The sequence below is a fragment of the Wolffia australiana genome, chromosome 3 (genome assembly GCF_029677425.1).
Source record: "Wolffia australiana isolate 7733 chromosome 3, ASM2967742v1".
Lineage (NCBI taxonomy): Eukaryota > Viridiplantae > Streptophyta > Magnoliopsida > Alismatales > Araceae > Wolffia > Wolffia australiana.
In genome coordinates this window covers 16903978-16926969 of record NC_135837.1, presented here as the reverse complement: position 1 = coordinate 16926969, position 22992 = coordinate 16903978, and the positions used below count along the sequence as shown (strand labels likewise).

Here is a 22992-nt window from a genome sequence, read left to right as displayed (position 1 = left end):
AAGAGAATGTGTACATTTTAGACTTGCATTCAGAAAATGATACTTATTGGATTTTAACTGAGTAAGATTTGATACTTTCAAGAAGATTTTTAAGAATTAACTGAAAGCGGATTAGTTTGATTTTTTTGTGTTTTAAGTGTTAGAGTGTGAGATCAAGTGAAATGCTTTTAGAATTCTATCATCAGATAATATTAGACTTAGATTGGTCTTTTAATTAAGAATTCAAAATAGACTGAGGGTGAGAGCAAGTTACATCGACAATTTGATTCAGTATGAGACTTCTGGAATTAAGTTGCACATCGGACATAGGAAAGAGATGCAGTGTGCAAGACAAAAAAATAGTAATTAGATCTTTTACCTTTGGGAGTAATGATAAGAGTTTGAGACTTGAGGAATTAGATGTATTGTTTGAATACGAATGAAATTGAAAGTGTAGAAAGGTTAATAAAAACAAATCAATCTGTGTAACATGGTGAAGGAAGGCCTTGTGCATTGCACCAGATAAATAAATAAATATTAATATCAGAAAATAAGTTGCATTGGATTTTGCTTCTAGGACTAGACTATAAGATACTTAGAATCTGCTTACCATTTACCGTGGGATACCTCTGTAAATTTTGAATTCCATTTTGCCAACCCAAGAAAAAAAAGGATGACATGAATCTTTAGAACAGTAAGACCGAGTTGCTAATCCCTGGTAGTAGATTCTTCACAAGGGATACCATCAAAGGATGCAGTCCGCCGTCTGTTCTGGCCAGGAAATTGGTGGGCTTTTGGAGGAATGGGCCCAGATGAAGTCAACTCTGAACCAGTCCACATGCGAGCGCTCCAGCTTCCTCTATCACTCCTAGGCGTAGACAAGTAGAAGCTCCCTTCTAGCATGGGTTCCCCCCCTTCCAGCATCCTGAGCACCTGCTCCACATGAAGACCATGATCATGATAACGATGAAGAGAGAGACATGACATCCAGTAACGGAACGAAGACAGGATGAATGGGCCTGTGGCGTGTGACACAAGTGTGATGGATTTTTCAAAACCGAAGGACATGTAAGTCACAGTTCTGCCCATCACCATCGTCATTTGTCCCATCACACCCCAGATGCTCTGTCCAGGACATGCAGTTCTCTACCCATGACCATGACCATCATTATAGTGCAGGGACGCGCACGGGACGGTTTTTTTGTCCGGGGACGAAAAAATCATTCCGTCCGAGGATACCCGACGAATTTCAGGACGAAAAAATCATTCCGTCCGAGGATACCCGACGAATTTCAGGACGAAAATTTGTCCCGGGGACCATCGGACAGGACGGTTTTCGTCCCATGGGGCGAAACAATCGTCTGCCCAGAGGCTTCAGATGATGGACGGACGAATCTGGACGAAAAACTGCCGGATTCACATCCGACGGTTGAGATGTTGCCACGGGGCCTCGCTATGACAATTTGCATCAGAGTCCCTGTATTTTAATCCATATTAATATATTAAAAATATAAAACCATCCCTAGATTATTGGATGGGACGGTCTTTTTGTCGGTGGACGAAAAACCATCCCCTCCTTCGTCCCTACGCTAACATTGGACGTAGGACAGGACGAATTTCGTCCCAAACCGTCCACGTCCTGTCCCGTCCGCGTCCCTGCACTATAACCATGATAACAATGAAGATGATGATTATATGGGTATGATGTCACCTGAGAGATACGGGGCCTGGCCAGAGGGTCGCGCCTCAAACACAAAGAGGCGGCGTTTATCATGGTTTGAGCTTCATGATATGAGTATCTCCTGCCCAAGCGCGGATCGACAAGCTCTGCCACCGCATTCTCTTCCAGGAAAGGCCGTGCCTGCAGAGATATCTATAGTGAAGCTGGACATAATTGTAAAAAGATCAAGATCAAATTTTATTCATACCCATTCGGTTAGGCATTGCTGGCCCTTTGGCCGATGAATATCCACAGCTTTGCGACCGGTGACGAGCTCCAAGAGCACGACGCCGAAGGAATAGACATCTGCCTTGCCAGTTATCTCTCCAGATCTCACATATTCCGGTGCCAAGTACCTACCCCGGTTCAACAATTCAACTTAAGTTCTTGCCCAGTTTACAACAAGTAATGAAATAAATAAATACCCGAAGGTACCAAGCACACGAGTTTCCACCCCAACGCCACCATCCGGCTGCCACCTGGCCAGCCCAAAGTCGCCAACCTACATTGAAATGGGAAGTCGCGGATGACTGGAGTTTACTTCAAGAGAAGAATTTTCGAGAAAAAACTTACCAGAGGCTCAAAATCATGGGTCAAGAGGATGTTATTTGGTCTCATGTCCCGATGAACAATGCAGCCCACCCTGCATTCTTCGTGTAGGTAACGCAGGCCACGGGCGGCTCCAACGGCTATATTTTGACGCGCCGACCACTCTAATGCATCTCCATTTCTTCCTGAAAACCCACACACATAATCTCATTCATAAGATCTTGATGAAATTATATGCCATTTTAACCTTATAGATTATGTTCCAGACCAAAGTTCGATGTTTTGATTCAAGTGCCTACCAACTGTGCTAAAAGCTATAGCTGACAGCAAGGGCGCTACTTTTCATCTTTAAACAAGATGTTGTACTTCAACAGGAAGGAATATAAAAACAAGTTTTTATTATTTGTTTACCATAGAGATGAGCGTCGAGTGACCCATTGCAGACGAACTCATAAACCAGCAATCTTCTCTGGTCTTCGATGCAAAACCCGATCAGCATTACTAGATTTCTATGCTGGGCACAGCTGAGAACTTCCACCTCGGCGCAGAACTCGCTGTCTCCTTGAGAACTCGCCATCTTATGTTGCTTGACGGCAACAGTCTGACCATCAGACAAGACTCCTCTGAACACTGATCCAAATCCTCCTTCTGCTAAGAAATTTGCCTGAGAAAATCCCCCTGTGGCAAGTTCTAGCTCGGCATAACTAAACCACCTCGGCGGCTTCCCAAGAACAGGGGACTTGTGAAGACATATAGAACAGATTGGAGGCGGGCTTGGCATTGAATTCCTAATCTCCAAATCGGATTTTTCGTCTGATTTTTCTTGAATTTTCGCTGACGTTGTCTGCCGACGGTTGAAGATTTCTTGAACCCACGGCTGACGCTCCAAGCGCTTTGACAGGGTCGAAATCTCGCTCTCGGATGAATCTGAGCCGTTGCTGTTCAATCGAAGGGTCTGCGTCGCGTGAAAAGCCTCGCCTTTCTTGCATCCGCCTTCGCATGGAGAGGTTCCTGGGTCTGAGCTGCATGGTGATGACGTGGCAGCTTCCGTGGCAGTGAACGGCGTGGCAAGATCTGGGCTGCTCGTTGGGGTCCGACGTGGCGGCTTCGATGAGATCTTGCAATCTGTCTCAGGAAGTAGCGAGGAGACTGATTGAATTTCTGCCTCTGGAGACCTTACTAGATTAACCCGAAGAACTTTTGGTTGAGAACGTTTCATTATAACGATGTTGCATTGGAGCTCCTCCACGCACTGTTTCTCTTCGTTCTTCAGCTGTCTTTACAACCCACAAAAAAATACAAAACTAATGTAAAGAAAACCGATCATGGTAAGATTAAAATGCAAAAAAAAATGAAGGTTGAGAGAGTGATACTTGTCTATGATGACCCAGCTCGCTTGAGCTCTTTTGGACTCCATAGCGACGGCTCCCGGGGGAGTTCCGGACACAATCTTGATCTTCAAATTAATCTAAACGAAAAGAAAAGGCAGAAATTTCAGAGAAATTTTTTTAATCATTACCTGTATAAAGTTTGTGTTTTACGTTGCTGGGGTCGTAAACATTGTGGAGTTGAAGCATCATCTGGGAACAAGTATCAGTGATTTCAGACTTAATCTCAAGAGAGGCACCAGTGCTAGTCCTTCTCTGGCCATTGGCGCAGCCCCCAGCAAAACGTGGGAAGCCCCATAGCTTATTACCTGGAAGAACAGTAATTAGAAACACAGTCCAACCATTGATGTATAATTTTCCGAGAAATAATGCGGATTTGAACCTGAACTTTGAGGAGGAACAACCACAAGAAGGGTAATACTATCACCGGGTTGAACGACATTAGTGAGAGCCCAAACCAGAGCCGTCCTGGAGATTTCCTTTGACGCTTTAACGGCGACCACTACAGCCTTCTTGGCTACATTGCCGGGTTTAGTGCGCTTTGGTTGCGGATTCAAGACCTTGAAAGCTGATTTGGGAAGAATGTCCTGCCTTCCTTTGCAGCTCATCTCCAAAAATTAAGTCCCCCCGATAGTAACATCAAGAACGAGGGTCTGGAAAAAAAACCGCGGGAGAGGATAAAAAACAAGGATATGATCGAAACCCTTTAAATCCCACCTCGTCGAAGCGTTAGAAGAGATGGGAAAGATGAAAAGACTGAGTCTTTGAAACGAAAAAAAAGAAGAAACGGGATTGAACTTCAGTCGAACACGTTGATTACCTTGCGATTCTCTATGAGGAGAAGAAGAGGGAGGGATGGGCGGCGCGGTTCAGGCTGGAGACGTGGGAGAGGAGAAGTTTGAGGAAGGAAGGGGGAGCGAGGCAAACGTGAAAAGTTTGAAATGGCATCGGAATCGAGAAGGATTGCACGGGGATCTGAAGGAGCCTGCGATTATGTGCAGGTGTTGTAAATGACGGCAGCGCCACTGGCTTTTACTGCATAGCCGTCGCTCGGTATTCCTGAGGAGTGCAACTACTGCATCAGCGACGACTCTTCTCTCTCTCTCTCTCTCAACGTGTATCCATCTATCTCTATCACTCTTCGTCTCTCTCTCTCTCTCTCTCTATATCTATCAATCTCTATCGCTATTTGTCTCTCTCTCTCAACGTGTATCCATCTATCTCTATCACTCTTCGTCTCTCTCTCTCTCGATATCTATCAATCTCTATCGCTATTTGTCTCTCTCTCTCTCTCCCTGTATTTGTATCTATCTGTCACTATCGCTCTGTCTCTCTCTCTGTGTATCTATCTCCATCGCTCTGTCTCTCTCTCTATGTCTGCCTATCTATCTATCTATCTCTATCGTTCTGTCTCTCTCTCTATGTCTGTCTATCTATCTATCTCTATCGTTCTGTCTCTCTCTCTATGTCTGTCTATCTATCTATCTCGATCGTTCTGTCTCTCTCTCTCTATGTCTATCTATCTACCTTTATCTCTCTTTGTCTCTCTCTATATGTATCTATTTATCTATCTCTATCGCTCTTTGTCTCTCTCTCCCTTTGTGTCTACATTATATCCATCTTAATCTCCGTCTCTCCCTGTCTCTTCATATATATGTCTCCTCTCTTCGTAGATATCTATATATATTTTCTCTCTCTACCTCTCTTTGTAGATATCTATATATATTTATATCTCTCTGTCTCTCTCTACATTCATCTATCTCTATCTCTATCTCTCTCTGCATGAATCTATCTGTCATTCTCTCTCTGCATGAATATCTCTCTCTCTACGTATACCCATCTCTCTCTCTCTGCATGAATCTGTCTGTCGCTCTCTCTCTCTACATATATCTGTCTCTCTGCAATAATTTTTCTGTCTGGCTGTCTACATATATCTCATTCTTTATCTGTCTCTGCATATATTTATCTAACTCTCCCCAACGTAAATCTATCTCTATCTCTGTGACTCTCTCTATATTTATATATCTCAGTCTCTCTCTCTACATATATATCACTCAGTCTCTCTCTCCATCTCTCCATACATTTAGATATACCTCTATCTATTTGTTTCTCTACTTATAGCTCTATCTGCCACGCTACATCTACATCTATCTGCCACACTACAATATACATCTATCTCTCTCTCTCTCGCTACGTGTTTATCCATCTGCCTCTGTCTCTCTCTCTTAAGATACGTCAGTATCTAGCTCTATCTCTCTTTTTCTGTGTCACTACATATAAATTTATCTGTCTCTCTCTACATTTATATCCATCTCCATCTCTGTCTCTCAAAATATAAAACCTCTGTCTCCCTCTCTACATCTACATCTATCTCTATTTCCCTCTATTCCTAGCTTTTTCTGTCTTCCTCTATACACCTATATCAATATCTATCTCCATCTCTCTCTGTCTCCCTCTCTACATCTATTTCTATCTCCGTCTCTCTCTGTCTCCCTCTCCACATCTATATCTATCTCCATCTCTCACTATCTCCCTCTCTACATCTATATCTATCTCCATCTCTCTCTGTCTCCCTCTCTACATCTATATCTACCTCCATCTCTCTCTATCCTAGCTCTCTCTGTCTCCCCCTCTATATCTATGTGTATCTCCATCTCTCTATCCTTGCTCTCTCTGTCTCCCTCTCTACATCTATGTCTATCTCCATCTCTCTCTGTCCTAGCTCTCTCTGTCTCCCTCTCTACATCTATGTCTATCTCTGTCTCTCTCTATTCCTAGCTCTCTCAGTATCCCTCTACATCTGTACCTCTATGTATCTCTCTCTATCCATAACCCTCTTTGTCTCCCTCTCTCTCTAAATATATCTCTATCTCTCTCTTTATGTATAATTTATATCTGTCTCAAGCTAACCCAAATTCTCTCTCTCTCTCTCTCTCTCTCTCTCTCTCTCTCTCTCTATAAATATTAAATTAAATCGATCTCGATCTCTCTCTCCTACTCTCTCTGGGTAAGACATCCCTTCTTTGGCATTAAGAGAGAACGAACATATATACATTTTACCGCCCTTGGTCATGGTACTGGGACCGTTAGTTGAAAACGTGGGCTTCTTAGAACCGTCCGATGGCCCAAGCGTCGATCATCGAACGAAGAGAAACGGCAGAGATGATATTAATTAGCGTGGCGCGCTTCACGCCCTGATTTTATTAATAAATACGAGGTCGTTTGCCGCCGCGGCAGGTGTTTCTGGCTGGCAAGCGTGTCAGGCGCCGCTCCGCACGTGCTCATTAATGAACTTCAGAGATCTGCAGTTCACTGGAAAGCTGAACTAATGGGGCATTGTTATACGCTTATATATAGTTGAGAGTTTATTTCTTGGAAATCTTGCCCCACTTCAGTTACAAAATTTATTGAATGCAGGAGTGATTGAATAAGAACTCGAACAGGGTAAGAATATTTGAACTGATTATTTGTTTGAGTTGTTGATTTCGTTGGGCACTAATTAGTGGTATATTACTGAGGTGATTGATTGGACCGGCCTCTCTCTTTTCTCTTTCCTTCTCTCTCTCTCCCCCTCTCCTGCTCCTCTCCTCTCTCTCTCTCCTGCTCCTCCTCTCTCCCCCTCCCCTGCTCCTCTCTCTCTCTCTCCTGCTCCTTCTCTCTCCCCCTCCCCTGCTCCTCTCTCTCTCTCTCTCTCTCTCTCTCTCTCTCTCTCTCTCTCTCTCTCGCGCTCTCTCTCTCTCTCTCTCTCTCTCTCCCTCTCTCTCTCTCTCTCTCTCTCTCTCTCTCTCTCTCTCTCTCTCTCTCTCTCTCTCTCTCTCTCTCTCTCTCTCTCTCTCTCTCTCTCTCTCTCTCTCTCTCTCTCTCTCTCTCTCTCTCTCTCTCTCTCTCTCTCTCTCTCTCTCTCTCTCTCTCTCTCTCTCTCTCTCTCTCTCTCTCTCTCTCTCTCTCTCTCTCTCTCTCTCTCTCTCTCTCTCTCTCTCTCTCTCTCTCTCTCTCTCTCTCTCTCTCTCCCCTAACCCCCTTCTTGTCAAAGCAAGTAATCACTGCATCTTCTCAAAGCACAATTAATTAAACCAGGGTTAACTAACTCTGGTTAAGCCTCAAGGTTGTTGCCTTCGTAGCTCTATTAATAGAACCACTTATGTATCGCTAGCACACTCTCAAGTTCTCTAAAGAACCTTTTTGTTTATGTTAACATTGTTCTTCTCTTCTTCGTGAACCAATCTCCTACTTATACACTCTCGTTGGATCCCTTTGCTTCAACATGGTATCAGAGCCAATGCCGCAGGACATGACTAAAGAGCACCTTTGAAGTGACGAGTCATCTGAAGCATCATCTCAAGATGCGTCACGCATAACCTAGAAAGGAATCGCGTCCACGTGAACTCCAGCAAGGATTCCAGCTGCCATGGTACCACAAATCAAACTCAGTAGGGAAAACTACGTCATATGGAAGACTCATGTTATACCAACCCTCAAATCTCATCAATTAATGTCTCACATTACTGAAGAACCTCCTCTAGAGGCAAGTGATCACAAGGATGAGTAGTGGTATTACGATCAACATATTCCAGCATTTCTGTTTTTGTTTATGACCGAAGTCGTAATAAGGTGTGTTATGGGAGCTAAAATGGCCAAGGCTGCTTGGGATATTTTGGCAAAAGATTTCGCCTCTTCTGCCAAAGCCAAAGTTCAAGAACTACTTGGCAAACTACATACTCAGACCAAAGGAAGTCTGATACTAGAAGAATATGTCTCACAATTTTGTTCGCTTAGCAGTGTGCTCGCATGACGAACACATAGATCAACGTACGCTGGTGCGTGCTCTTCTTCGAGGCCTAGGTCCACAATATGCACATGTTATCGCCATAGTACGAGCCACAACACTTCCTATGCCTTTAGAAACAGTTCTCTCCCATTTTCGTGACCACGATGCGATGCTCACATGCCATCAGTCAGTCAAAGAATCATCTTAGTTTCTGTCCGTGGCGAAACAAGTCCAGTCTGCTCCAACAAATACAAATCGGGGAAAAGGTAAGCATGACAACAATAATTGTGGGTGTGGTGGTTTTAGCAGGAATAACGGGTGATCAAATACAAATCAAACTAGACGAGCACCACGGAAATATCAGATATGTTCGCAAACTGGGTATTGGGCTCTGGAGTGCTACAATCGGTTCAACCGGACGTTTGTCCCACAAGACCCACGGGCTAATTAAGTGTCAGTCTTAGATACTAGGAGCAATTACAGACGCTCATCTTCTCAGTTTGACTCTCTGTCTCGCCCATCGCCACAAGTATATAGTGCCGCATCATCGGTTGTAGCTTCCTCTCACTAGTACCCCAACAGTGGGACCACTCATCATGTTGCTATCGATCCTAACCTACTTGTTGACCCACAAGTCTACTCTGGCCATGACAAGCTCTACATAGGCAACAGTTCAGGTTTGACTATTCACTCAACAGGCCATACCACTCTTCAGTCTTCTTCACGCAATTTCACGCTTAAAACATCTTCCATGTTCCAACTATTAACCGAAATCTTTCATATGTTTGACAATTTACATTTTTTTTAATTTCATCGTACTCACTACTTTGTTAAGGATAGTTCTAACAGACATGTGCTACTCAATGGCAACATTGAGACTTGCATGTATCGCCTCGACATGAACAACAGTCCATCTGCATACCTCAACAAGAAGCTCCACCGACACCTGGCATCACCGACTTGGTCATCCATCATTTTGAATTTTGCAACAAACCATAAAATGTTTTGGCTTATCTTCCACAACTTCCAAAATGCTACATTTGTATTGCATGTGCTCTCTCCAAAACTCACAAACTTTCCTTTCTCTCAACTTAGACTCAATCTCAGAAACCCCTTCAACTCATTCACTCCGACTTATGGGGTCATGCTCCCCTTCGCTCTCATTTAAATTTTGTATATTATGTTATCTTTATCGATGAATATAGTCGCTTTACCTGATTTTTCCATTAAGTCCAAAAGTGACGTATTCACCACATTTTTCAATATTTGGTGGATAGGCAATTTTTGTCCAAAATTCTCACCTTTCAATCTGATTGGGGCGGTGAATTCCAAGCTCTTCATACACATCTTCAACAATGTGGCATCCATCACCATGTTTCCTATTCCCACATATCTCAACAGAACGGGACAGCTGAGAGGAAACTCAGGCACATCATCGAGAATGTGCTTACTCTCCTCAACCAAGTATCTCTAATGCACTACTACTGGGACGAAGCAGCCGCTACCGCAACCTACTTAATCAACCATATGCCCTAGCCTCTTTTGTCTCACAAGTCTCCCTTCGAGTGGCTTTTCACGGTACCCTGATTTTCAATTTCTTAAAAATTTTGGTTGTCTTTGTTTTCCCAACTTACGCTCTTATGCAGCCAACAAGGTCTCCCCAAGATCAGATCGTTGTGTCTTTATAGGATACAGCTCACATCATCATGGATACCACAGTCTTTCTCTAGCTTCTGGTAAAAATTTTATCTCTCGTGATGTCATCTTTGATGAACAGACTTACCTGTTCCACCACTTCTCTTCCTCAACGGCATGTTTACCAACCTCCGCCAACCCAACTGTATTCTTGGGTCTTCGCCCCCTCTCGCCATGCTTCTACTCGTCTCTCCACCTCCCTGGCTGCCTCATACGCCTCCACTTCCCAGTGATAACTCCCCCAATACTGCCGATAGCTCACCCTCATCAGTCCATCCATCCCCCCCATCCGCCGTAACTCATCCCCTCTCATCCCCTTCTTCTGCTCCGTCCTCTATCTCCACCCCAAGTCACTATCGACCCGCCCTCTCTGATCCCTCCATGACACTTGCGCTCTCACCCAGCCTATAAACCCCAACCCCCGTTCTCCTAACTACTTCAGTGCGTCTTTGGTTCCCCCTGAACCCACATCCTATCATGTGGCCGCTCAACATCTCCTTTGGCGACAAGCTATGCTTGCCAAATATCAGGCTTTTCTCTACAACGGCCACATGATAGGATTTATCAGCTCTTCCCTCCTCCTTCCACTAGCGTGTTGGACTAAAAATGGATTTATCAGCTCAAGCTGAATCCAGACGGCTCCCCTCAATGTTGTAAAGCTTGGCTGGTCGCTCAAGGCTATCGCCAAATCCACGGTGTCGACTTCTACGCAAATTTCAGCCCGGTGGTTAAAATTACCTCCATTCATCTTCTCCTTGCTATCACCGTCTCCCAAGGCTGGTGTATTCATCAATTGAACGCCTCCAACACCTTCCTCCATGGCAACCTTCAGCAAACGGTCTACATGCGTCAACCTCTAGGTTTTTCTCATCCTCAATTTCCTTCTCATGTTTGTCTTCATCGTAAATATCTTTATGGTTTGTACCAATATCCTTGGGCATGGTTTATGAAGTTATCGACTTATCTTCTTCATCTCAGGTTTACTAGCTCTCGAACTGAATCATCTCTCTTTTTTAAAATAACCCCTACTTCTCATCTCTATATTCTTATTTATGTCGACGATTTCTTGGTCATCGGCTCAGATCGCCAAGGGGTAACCACTCTCCTTTGCGCACTTCTTAAAGTTTTTGCCATTCGTGATCTTGGACTGGCGTGTCATTTCTTAGGCATTCAGCTTCTCCCCCATCCTAAAGGTATGGTTCTTTCTCTGTCTCATTATCTCTCCACCATCTTTCATCGTGCCAACAGGATCAATTGCAAACCAATCGTCACTCCTGCACCTCTCTCTCTCGTATGAATCGTCCACTAACTCTTGTGATCCCACTCTCTATCGCCAAATTGTCGGATCACTTCAGTACCTTACCCTCACTCGCCTAGACAGATGTTATGCTGCCAACAAAGCATGTCAATACATGCATAATCCACAACCTGGGCACTGAAAGGCAGTAAAACATCTATTTCGCTATTTCAACGGCACCATCAATCTCAAACTATTTACTAAAAACAAAGCATGTCAATACATGCATAACCCTCTCTTGAGCATTTTTAGTGATGCAGATTGGGCTGAAGATTCTGGCGACATGCGCTCCACAAGTGGATACCTTATTTACCTTGGCAAAATTCTTATTTCTTTGAACTCTAAGAAGCAGACAATTGTCTCACGATCAAGCACTAAAGCAGAATATAAGTCAATGGCAAACGCAACATCAGAATTTATCTGGATAGAAGTCCTCATGCAAGAACTGAAAAATCCAACAATCCGAACACCGATTCTCTGGTGGGACGATCTCTGAGCAACCTACCTTGCCCAAAATCCAGTATCATGCCGGCATGAAGTACGTGGAAATTGATTTCCACTTTGTTCATGAACAGGTGGCTACTAATCAACTCCAAGTCATGTTCACCTCCAACAGTAATCGACAGGCAAACATTCTAACGAAGAGTCTGCCCAAGCAATCTTTTATCTACATTCGTCACAAGCTCCATCTCGTCCCCTTGATGAGCTTGTCGAGCCATGAAAAAGCAAGTAATGATGACGATGCCGATGATGGATATTATGTGGCCGTCAAGCCAATCACACTACCATGATTATTTAAGTTCATAGGATAAATTATTTGCATTCATTATTATTCTGTGTGATTTTTATAATGAAGTCCATGAATACGTGCAATGACAAAGTGAATTATGATGAGATCATAATACAGTGATCACCAAACTTTAAACATGTATTCTAAATATTCCTATTCGAGGATAGTCGAGACGGACATCGAATTATCCGGGTAGAATAGCACTAGCTGATCCTACTTATTCGATAAGTATAGCTGATCCTGTGGCTATTAGTGTGGAGACACTAAGGACATATAGTGGGTGCTCTTTAGAGAAAGAGTTCACTGAATTGATCCGTATGAATCCCTGAATGGTATTATACCTAAACGTCAATCAGGTTGATTCAAGTCACGGTTGTATAAGTGATCCACTGACCTGAGACACCAAGGACATCTCGTAAGCGGACGACTACATTTTGACTGTGATATATGAGTCTCTAATCATGGGATTCAAATAAGTTATAGATTGGATGTAGTAAGAAGCTTACGGAGATGATTGAGTGGTCAAGACGGGATCATCCACCCTCGGTATAAGAGGAGATTCACTCGAGGAAGACGATGCAAGAAAAATCCCTGGCCAGGGTAGTGAGGATATTGGAGAAGGCGTTCTCCAATGATCCCCGTTACGCATCAGTACTAATCGAATGACGGATTAGAGTTTGACGATAAACTATGCTCTAAGTCGTTCGAGAGTCTCGCGCGGATGATAGATTATACATATACGGAAACCGATGACGGTAAAGGTTCCATGAGAGAGTTCGAGACTACTCGTTATCTTCTAGAGCACGAGGTGTAGCTTGGCACCCCACGGGCTGGAAACTTAACCTGTCGATTGGGTTAAATCGATCCTTATTTAGTTAATCTATATGTTTGATATAGTTAATTAATAAGGTTGGTCAATAAATGTTATTGGGCCATTTAAGTTATTAACTAGAACGATACATGGGCCTAGAGGGTCACACGCACAAGGTCATAAGGGCATTGGTGGATATATTTTTCTTTGGATGGTTTTTGAGAAAAACCTTAAGTGAAATATAAAAGCGGAAAGGGGTCTCATTTTTAGATACCCATGCAAGTTTAATTTGAGAGCCCCTCCCCTCTCCACTCTCTTCTGCACTTCCAAGGAAGAGTGTCTTCATGGTGAGGAGATCTTCAAGGTTCTCAAGAAGAACTGAAGAAGAAGAGGTGGAGATCCAAGCTCCGAGTGATCGCGCGGATACGTCTAGAGGCCGGACGCGTGAACGGCTTCAGAATGATCTCGGAACAACAAAGTCAAGGGTGGAACGTGTTCCCCAAAAAGTACTACAACGTTTTGTTTTATAGATCGATTGAGAATCGATCGACCATGCTTCCGCATCCATGGAATGTGTTTTTCATGGATGAACCAAACTACATAACCCAACAGCCGAGTCATTGCGTCGAGCACGCAAGACGTCCACTCCCAAACCTGCAACTTCCAAGACAACACATCTTCCCAAAGCACAGTTAACCCAACCAGAGTTAACTAACACTGGCTAAGCCTCTAGGCCGTTGCCTTCCTAGCTCTATAAATAGAACCTCTTATGTATCGCTAACACACACTCTCAAGTTCTCTAAAGAACCTTTTCGATTATGTTAACATTGTTTTTCTCTTCTTCGTGAATCAATCTCCTACTTCTACACTCTCATTGGATCCCTTTGTTTTCAACACTCTCCCCCTCTCTCTTTCTCGTTCTCTCTCTCTCTCTCTCCTCCCCCCCTCTCTCCCGTAGTTTTGGTCTCACTCTTCCTCTTGTTCGCTCTCCCTCCCGCCCTCCCTCTCACTCTCTCCCCCACTCTCACTCTCTCCCTATCGTTTTGTTTTCCTCTATCTCTCTCCCTCTTTCGTCCCCTCTCCCTCTCTCCCGCTTGTTCTCTCCCCCTCTCTTCCTGTGTCTCTCTCCCTCATTCTGGTCTCACTCTCCCTCTCGTTCGCTCTCCCTCCTTCCCTGTCACCCTCTCTCCCTCTCATTTTCTCTCTCCCTTTCTTTCTCACCCGATTTCCCTCTTCTCTCTCAAAGGCCCTCTCTCGCTCGCCCTCTCTCTCACCCTCTCTCCCACGCTCCCTCTCCTCCTCTCTCACCCTCACATTCTCTCTCCCTCTCTCTGTTAACCTCTCTCCCACTTTCACTCTCCCCTCTTCCTCTCGTTCTCTGCTCGCTCGCCCTCTCTTTCGCTCTCCTCTCCCTCTCTCATTTTCTCTCTCATACTCTCTCCCTCTAGCCTGCTCCCTCTCACACTCTCTCCCTACTGAACTCTCTCCCTCTCTCACTCTCTTCCTCTCTCCCTCTCACTTCCCCTCTCTGGCTCTCACTTTCTTCCTCTCTCCATCTCACTTCCCCTCTCCGGCTCTCTCTCTCTCTCTCACTTCCCCTCTCCAACTCTCCCTCTCTCTCACCCTCTCCGGCTCTCCCTCTCGCTTCCCATCTCCAGCTCTCCCTCTCTTCCTCTCACTTCCCCTCTCCGGCTCTCCGTTGATAAAGGAGGAGTTTTACTCGGTCAACGCCAGCGATCTCCTGTTAGAAAATTAAACAAGATTAGTTAGTAAAATGAATGAATATCATATACTCATTAGAGACTTAGAGAATAGGATTAAATATAGGTTCAAAGGTAGATTAGGATTAAACATAGACGGCTAGGATCAAAGGTAGATTAAGATTAAACATAGATGGCTAGGATCAAACCATAGATAGTTATAACGGCTGAGATTAAATCGTAGGATATCCGTTGTTACATGTGGGTCTACCGCACTGATCGACGGCTGTGATCGGTGCACCCAACTTATTATAACGGTTAGATTTAAACATAGGGTATCCATTATAACAAACGGGTCTACCATACCGATTGACGGCTGTGATCGGTGCACCCAACTTGTTATAATGGTCAGGATTAAATTATATTTTATATCTGCCGTAACACTGTTATAACGGATATATGAAACAGACATTTCTTTAAAACTATTTTATATGTAATATAAATACAACCAACGATCTTCTTCTTCTTCTTCTTGCGTCTTCTTCTTCTTTCTTCTCTCCCCACTCTTTCTCTTCTTCCTCCATCTTCGTTCAAGGCAACATGAATTTCAACATCCCTCTCTCCCTCTAGCTTCCTGTCTCCAGCTCTCCCTCGCTCCCTCTCACTTCCCCTCTACAGCTCTCCCTCTCTCCCTCTTTCACTCTCTTGCTATATTCCTCTTGTACTCTTCTTCTTAACCACTCCCTCTCTCCCTCTTACTTCCCCTCTCCGGCTCTCCCTCTCTCCCTCGCACTTCCCCTCTCCAGCTCTCCCTCTCTCCCTCTCACTTCCCCTCTCCAGCTCTCCCTCTCTCCCTCTTTCACTCTCTTGCTCTCTTCCTCTTGTACTCTTCTTATTAACCACTCCCTCTCTTCCTCCCTCCAAAACTCTCGCACTCTCTCTCTCTGTCTCACCCTCTCACTCTTTCACTGTCTTACTCTCTCTCTCTCCATAACTCTCGCACTCTCTCTTTGTCTCACCCTCTCACTCTCTCACTGTCTTACTCTCTCCCTCTGGTATTCTCTCTGTTTTGCACTATCTCAGTCTCACTCTCTCCCTCTCGCATTCTCACACTCTTTCACTCTCTAATTATATTCCTCTCTTCCTCTCTCCCTCTCTCTCTCTTTCTAATTATCCAATACTACTTCGGCTCCCGAGACGTCATTAGATGCAGCGAGATGTCCGAGTCAACTTGACATGGACTTGCACATTGACTAGTCAACTTGACTGATTGAAGACTGTACCGGACCGAGACTGGACCAAACTTCAGGCCTAGGTTTAGGTTTTGGTAAAACCAGACCGAGACCGGACTGTGCCCTTCCCTAGGTTTATATGTGTCATTGGAATATTTTTGGAAGATATTTTCATTTTTTACTTAATATCTTATGTTTAATATTGATCTGTCTTTAATTAGGAAAATTAAAATATTGATTGGAGCAATAAAACTGCACCTCAAACATAAGTATATCTGTAGAGTAGAACCGAATAATAGAATTTAGTGTTTAGCTTCCGAGTCAATTTATTACTACGTAAAATATTGAATATGGGATTATTTTTGATTTCCTACCAGTTCCTGTATCACCGTAAAGAGGATAGAACACTAAAAAGAATCATAAAAATCTCATAATGGTTGAAGTAGGGAACAAAGTAAATCCAAAGTATATCTATAGAATAGAAATGAAAAATATAATTTGCCTCTAGCTTCAGAGTCGATTATTACTCTATATAAGATTAAATATGGGATAATTTTCGTTCTCCTACCAGTTTTGTATCACCATAAAGAGGATAGAACACTAAAGAGAATCATTAAATCTGACAATGATTGAACTAGAGAACAAAGTAAATCAGCGTCAATACTACGCAGATGTATTCATACTTTCATTTTTGTCTTAGTAATCATTGGTCAGAAAGGAGTTCTCGATGCAACCAAATTCAGTACTCATACCAAAGATAGCAGTTCTCTATAGTGCGGTCAGGTCAAATCATCCTTATTTATGATAATTCATTTAGCTAGACGCTTGGCTCAATCAGAATACATTTTGAGAGGAACCAAGGAGGTTGATTGCAGGCTCAATGCAGAGTTAAGTTACCTGCCATCTGAGGCTAGTTTGTGAGCTTTAACGAGAGTGATAATGTAGGCTGCTTTGCTATCCATCTTATTTAGAATCATTAAGACACCAGATTGAATATAATGGGAACAAGAGTAGGGGTTTCTAGGACTTGAAACCCATGGTTATGTTTAATGAGGATCAACATAGGCATGTATGATTTTAGAGTCTTAATATTGGCATATTTCTTCTCTTCAAGTTAATTGATGAACATGACAAAAAATGGAATGTGCATCTAAGGTAGTGAACATAAAACATGAACTCTCTAATCAAAGAATGTAGGTGTTATTATACCAAGGACCCTTTGAATTTTCCATTTGTTAGAGCTATGACATGTTCTAGTAAGATGTAGCTCAGAAGCCCATTTCTTGAGGCCCATTACATCGTGGTGGCCCATGTTTTATCGAGTGATGTCATTTTGTTCATGTTTTAAAGTCTTCCGCTGCGAATTGTTCTAAGTTTTTCTTCAGATCAGGTCCCTAAAACCTAAAACGTCACACCTTATTCTAATGAATAGACTTTTATTTCAATGAACTTAAACATGACTTTTATGTGTGATTGGTTTGAAAACCACATAATATCTAACATTGTTTAAACTGAAATACCAAAGACATCTTATGGATGGAAGATCATGTTTAGAATATGATCTACGAGTTCTTAATCATGGAATTAAAACATATATTATCTGAGATACAACAAGAAGTTCAAGAAGATGATTAAGTGTCCAAGATGAGATCATTCTTCATTGATATAAGATAAGACAACTCAAGAAAGGTAATGCAATGATGTTCGTGACCTACCTAGTGAAATATCTAAAAAGAGTTTCTCAATGATTTACCCTAGTGTTAGTGACTAAGATGATCAATTATGGTTTAATAGTTGACCATAGCCAATTCCTCCTAGGAGTGTCAATCAGATGGGCGATCATATGTACATGATATTTGATGATATTTAGGTTCCATGAAAGAATAAATGTACTCATTATTAAATCTAGAGAATGAGGTGTAGCTTGACATCCCACGCTCTAGAAACTCATCCTATTAATTGGGTTCAACTGATCCATGATTAATTAATATATATGTTGATATAGATAATTGATTAGGTTGGCCAATAAAGCTTATTGGGACATCTGAGTTATCAACTAGACTTATATATGGACATGTAAAGTCACCATTTTCTATGATGAAGGATATATGAACATTCTCATTAGTTATAAATAGAATGAATCTTCAGATGAATGTTACAAAGTCAATGAAAATGAATATGAAGAAGATGTCAATTTATTTCATAACCTTCATATAACCTGCTTATGAGGTTCTGAATGAATGGATTCAAATAAATGCCTTAAAAAAATCGCTCAGGTCATAAATTTTCATTAGCCAATCCCTCTTGTCTCTTCTCTCCTTCGGTGCCTTCCCCTCTCATTGTGATCATAATGATGAAGTGATGACAGTTGGTCAACATGAGACTCAATGAGATGAATAAGGAGATTTAACATACTTGCAATAAATGTGGATACATGTAGAGCTTGAATACATGAAATGAATATTTCAATGTCTTGATCGAGGAACTGAGAAATTACAGGCCTGATACTCCAAAAGGTGATTTGATAATTTATTCTAAAGGTATTTAGAATTTTATGGTCTTCCATTGCATGATAATCACAACTAATGTTCTAATTTTAGTACTAAATTCATATAATTGATGTGTTTATTTTCACTAACACAATCATAAATATGTTATTAAGGCTTAAATTATCAATTACATTTTTAGAATCAAGTTCACACTTTTCTCCATTATATGATATCTTAACAGAATTTGTTGACAATAATTTCATAAATATATTTTTAATAAATTATAAATATTTATTTAAATAATAGGGATTTATAATATTTTCATTAACAAGTTCTGAAACTTTCAATTTTCTCATACTTTTATGGAATTTTGTCTTATTGAATTTATAAATGAAAGAATTTGACAAGTAAAAAATATAAATTTGGATATATTTATATATTTTTAGGACTGTATCAAGAACACAATTATAATTTTCTCTATTTTCTTCTAGTTTATGGAATTTTTAACATTTAATTCATAAAAAATATTTCTATAAGTTATAAGATATCATTTTGAATTTATTTTAATATATCAAATGTTGTTTTGGACTTTCTGGGTCTCCCCAAAATCTTCTGCCATGTTGTCAATCCATCACATGGATCAAGACGGAAACAGACAATTGGATGCTTCAGATTGATCTAACTTCAACTAAAGATACCAAACCATCCACAAGAAGTTTCAAGCTGAAAATTTTAGGATAGTGGTGTCTTAATTCTCCACCATTTTGGATCTAATAGACCCCTCCCATATTTGTTAAAAAATATCATTAAAAATCACAATTAATTACTCTATTACACAATTAACTTCTATCCAAATTCCCAAAATATTTTGTAAATATTGAATAAATTAGGTTAAGTAGGAAGATTATTTTCTCATAGTTTTAGAATTATTTTGAGGTATATTTATCTAGTTTGATTTTATTAAAGTGCATTTTAATTATTAAAATATATGCAAACCAAATATATAAATTAAAGTTAAAATTCATTCATTCTATGTCTGTCCATGTGGATTTGACCTGAACTTCCTCTGTGCTCATAATTTTTTTTTCATAAATCAGAAGCCTTAAAAGACATAATTAACCCCAGTATCATGTTTATCATTGCAAGATAATTCAAATTACATGTCAGTCAAGGCTAGATAACCCAAGAAGCACAAGATGAGTTGGCTAGATTGATTGTGCACTTGATAGCCCGATTCTCATGCCCACTTACTAGATCTACTGGTCCTTCAGCAATCTCCAGTGACCCAGCTGTCACATTAGCCCACTCAACACAACTTTCTAGCATGCTCCAGCAGTGTAGGTCCTGCCATGCTGACTACAAACTCACTATGAAGATTTGATAGGCCTAAGTTCCTAATAATAAATAGTTATAATGATGTAATATATATTATTACTTAAATAACTTTTATAAAACAAGATATACCTTTTTTGCATGAACAATATGATATTCAAGAACTAGATGATCACACATAATATTTACATCAGTTCAACAAATAACAAGTACAAGCATATTTTGAATATGTTTTCAGGCAATAATGAAAACCTCAATCCTCATTGCGATTTTTTTTAGCAATTAATGTTTATTCTATGTAAGATTCTTGTGTCATCTATAGAATCATGTTCCATTCTTAATATTTTTAATTAATGAAAACATTTCCATTAGATCTACATCAGGTTACTAAATTTCAACTAATTTACAATTTTGTAATCTTGTCAAAGCCTTAGTATTTAACTGATATATTTTTTTGTCCCAATTACACAAATACTTGGATTGTATTCCAATATAAAATTTCTAAATTCATATTGATATGTTAAAACTATATTAAAATTTGGTGTAATATATGTTGTAATGGTCAAATCCTTAAAAAAATTAATTGAGAAAAGTTATGCAAGGATAAAATATGTGGATGATGCGTCATTTTCCCAAATCAAGGTTGGGACTCGTGGAGAAATATTGTTAAAACTATTAGAAACTAGACTGGAGAAAGATAGAGATGGTGGTAGGATGGAAAGAGGATCCCAAAACCCTAGAGGTGTTCTAGGGAAACCCTATGATATATGAAGGACAAAAAATGTGGTGATAGATTGGAATTACTAGAAAGAAGAGATTATGTATGCTTTTGCAGGGATAAGGAAGGCACGCCATGAATATTCCACATGGGTATATGGGACTTAAATATTTAGAGAGATAGGGATAGATATGCCTGATGGACCCATTAGGCTTGTTAGGCCTTCTAAAAGAAATGAATTAGCTTGAGCACTCCATGCTATGTGCACAATAAATGTGATCCCATAATTGGCAAAGGGGTAAGGGGTCTATATTGTTTATGATACACATAATGGAGCCCTGATTCACATCAATTTTGGGGGCTAAGGTTCCATGTCTTGAGGATGTTTGACAGAGACCACAATATCTGGCATTCCCACGTGCCAACAGCACAAGTCCTGATAGCCCTAATAGTCACATGGTCTTGAAGATTGGTGACACTAAGTGGTACATATTTTTTTACAAAAGCTACCTCTAAATGGCATTGCTAGTTTTCAATTTACTAAATTTGATTCGCTCGATCTCACTCCATCTAACTCTCTATCTATGTTTTACTCATTGTCCCTCTCGCTCGGAAATCGATAACAATATTTTTCTTGGACCATAGTTGAATTTTAATTTGTTTCTGCGTTAACAAGTTACATGTAGTAAAGTATAATCAAACAATTTGAACAGGAATGTTCGACGCACTAATTTTCATAACTTCATTTATATTTTTATAAATAATAATAAACATTGAATCAGTCTTCTTTTTATAATTTTCCTAATCCTCATTTACTAAGTTCATTAAACTCATAGCACAACATATTATATATTTTTACTGCAAGAAATCATTGATCACATTAATATATTGATTGCATTAATTCTCATCGAACATGATTTCTATTTCTGCACAAATATTTTTTTCTCAAATCCAGGGTTGATAACATTACCTTAGAACGGATATGGCAACTTTATTTATTCATGTGAATGTATGTAGTTTAATTTTTTCAAAATGTTTAAGTAACTATTGATTGCATCATTTTTTAAAATAAATATTTTTTCACGCACTAAGTTCATTGAAAACAAAATGAAACTAATTGCACAATTTTCATGTGATCAGTTCTTGATAACATTATGTATAGTATTCCTTTTATCAAATTATAGAGAAAAAATACAAATTAATTTTTTTAAAGAATATCTTTCATCAGTTAATTAAATTTATTTATAATATGTGCATTTAATATCTTAACAATAAATTTATCATTTTAAATCTTGCTTAAATAATATTTATTTTGTAATAACATTTAGATCACAAAAAGACAATATGTTTCATAACGAAATTACAAATACCAATGTTATATATTTATTATTTTGATATTATGGAAACCATAATTGATAATCAATCATGGAAATCATTATAAAATATATTTAATCATAATTATTCCTTTTTTATAGTGATATGGAACCTAAACAGAAAAATAATTTTATTCTTAAAATATCCAAAACATTGATAACTAATAATCCCTATTATGATATCTATAACATAAAGGTGTCAGTAAATTGAAATCATGTTTCCCTAAGGTTGATCCCTCGTGCTATTTTTAGTAAAGAATAATTGTATAAATATAGTTGGCCATGTCATAAAAACTAAAAATACCACAAATTTGGACTTAGCAACTGGCACTTTTGGGGGAAGGCAAGTTTCTTTTGATTTTGTGATTTTTTTTAGGATTAAAAGAACCTTATTTTCACATTTCTTATATGATAGGCTTAAACTGCAGTATTTTACCCACCAGAAACAAATTCAAAGTTCCAAGGATATGGGTAGTGTTTGCCCGTCTGATATCCGTCTAAAATTAGATTTTTTACAAACCAATATTTGATATTCAGATATAATCTAAACAGTTTCAGAAACTGGATATCCGACAGATATCGAATGTCCATCCAATACCGATATCAGGACATATATTCTAAACCTCTGGACATGGCAGATGCAGTATCCGATATTGAATATGATGTCAGATATTGAAATCCGATATCCGGATATCAGATATCAAGATCCATACCAATAATCAGTATCTTGATAACAGAATCCGATTCCCAAATACTGGTTTAAAAATGACCACATACTGTCCCATATGTAAAAAATGTTAAGTTTTTAGTAGTATAAATACCTTGCATAATTCAAATGGTCATAAAAGCCTTGCGCTCTACCTATTGCAATCACATAAGGTTAGATGGGCTCAGATTGAGCCCTACGATAAGAGCTGGCTAAGCCATTTTATTCTGGGCTAGACTAAGTTCTAATATCTAAGCATAATATTAATGGCAAACCTTTAAGATATGGAATCATGTTCAACCTAACATTATATATGGCTCCCAATAGCCTAGTTAAGCTTCATAATATATTGTTAAATATATTTCTATAAATATGTCAGATATCTAAGAAACCAATGTCCGATGTCGATATTCGATATCACCATCCAACCGTCGAGGCAAGGGTG

The 22992-nt window shown here is 40.1% G+C and overlaps 1 protein-coding gene across 2 annotated transcripts; it reads right to left on the bottom strand.

Moving 5' to 3' along the window:
• Positions 1-603: 603 nt before the first annotated feature.
• On the bottom strand, positions 604-4811 carry LOC144701110 (inactive protein kinase SELMODRAFT_444075-like). 2 transcript variants are annotated; one of them, XM_078572816.1, is made up of 10 exons: positions 4457-4811; positions 4019-4289; positions 3790-3944; positions 3622-3716; positions 2660-3525; positions 2273-2433; positions 2125-2201; positions 1908-2055; positions 1691-1852; positions 604-912 (listed from the first exon to the last, which is right to left on the bottom strand). In XM_078572816.1, exons 2-10 carry the CDS (start codon positions 4242-4244, stop codon positions 688-690), a joined length of 2115 nt encoding a protein of 704 aa, XP_078428942.1. In that variant the 5' UTR covers positions 4245-4289; positions 4457-4811; the 3' UTR covers positions 604-687. The 2 variants fall into 2 exon arrangements, with proteins under 2 accessions (XP_078428942.1, XP_078428943.1); XM_078572817.1 differs by having other exon boundaries at positions 1691-1840; positions 4457-4799.
• Between the last annotated feature and the right edge of the window lie 18181 nt (positions 4812-22992).

What these genes read in the sequence shown, in the direction of transcription:
- LOC144701110 (XM_078572816.1), bottom strand. Translation starts at nt 4,244, where the DNA reads ATGAGCTGCAAAGGAAGGCAGGACATTCTTCCCAAATCAGCTTTCAAG. An exon ending in ATGTTTACGACCCCAGCAAC is followed by an intron (nt 3,717 to 3,789) that starts GTAAAACACAAA and finishes CTTTTCGTTTAG; the next exon opens with ATTAATTTGAAGATCAAGAT. An exon ending in CCCATGATTTTGAGCCTCTG is followed by an intron (nt 2,202 to 2,272) that starts GTAAGTTTTTTC and finishes ATTTCAATGTAG; the next exon opens with GTTGGCGACTTTGGGCTGGC.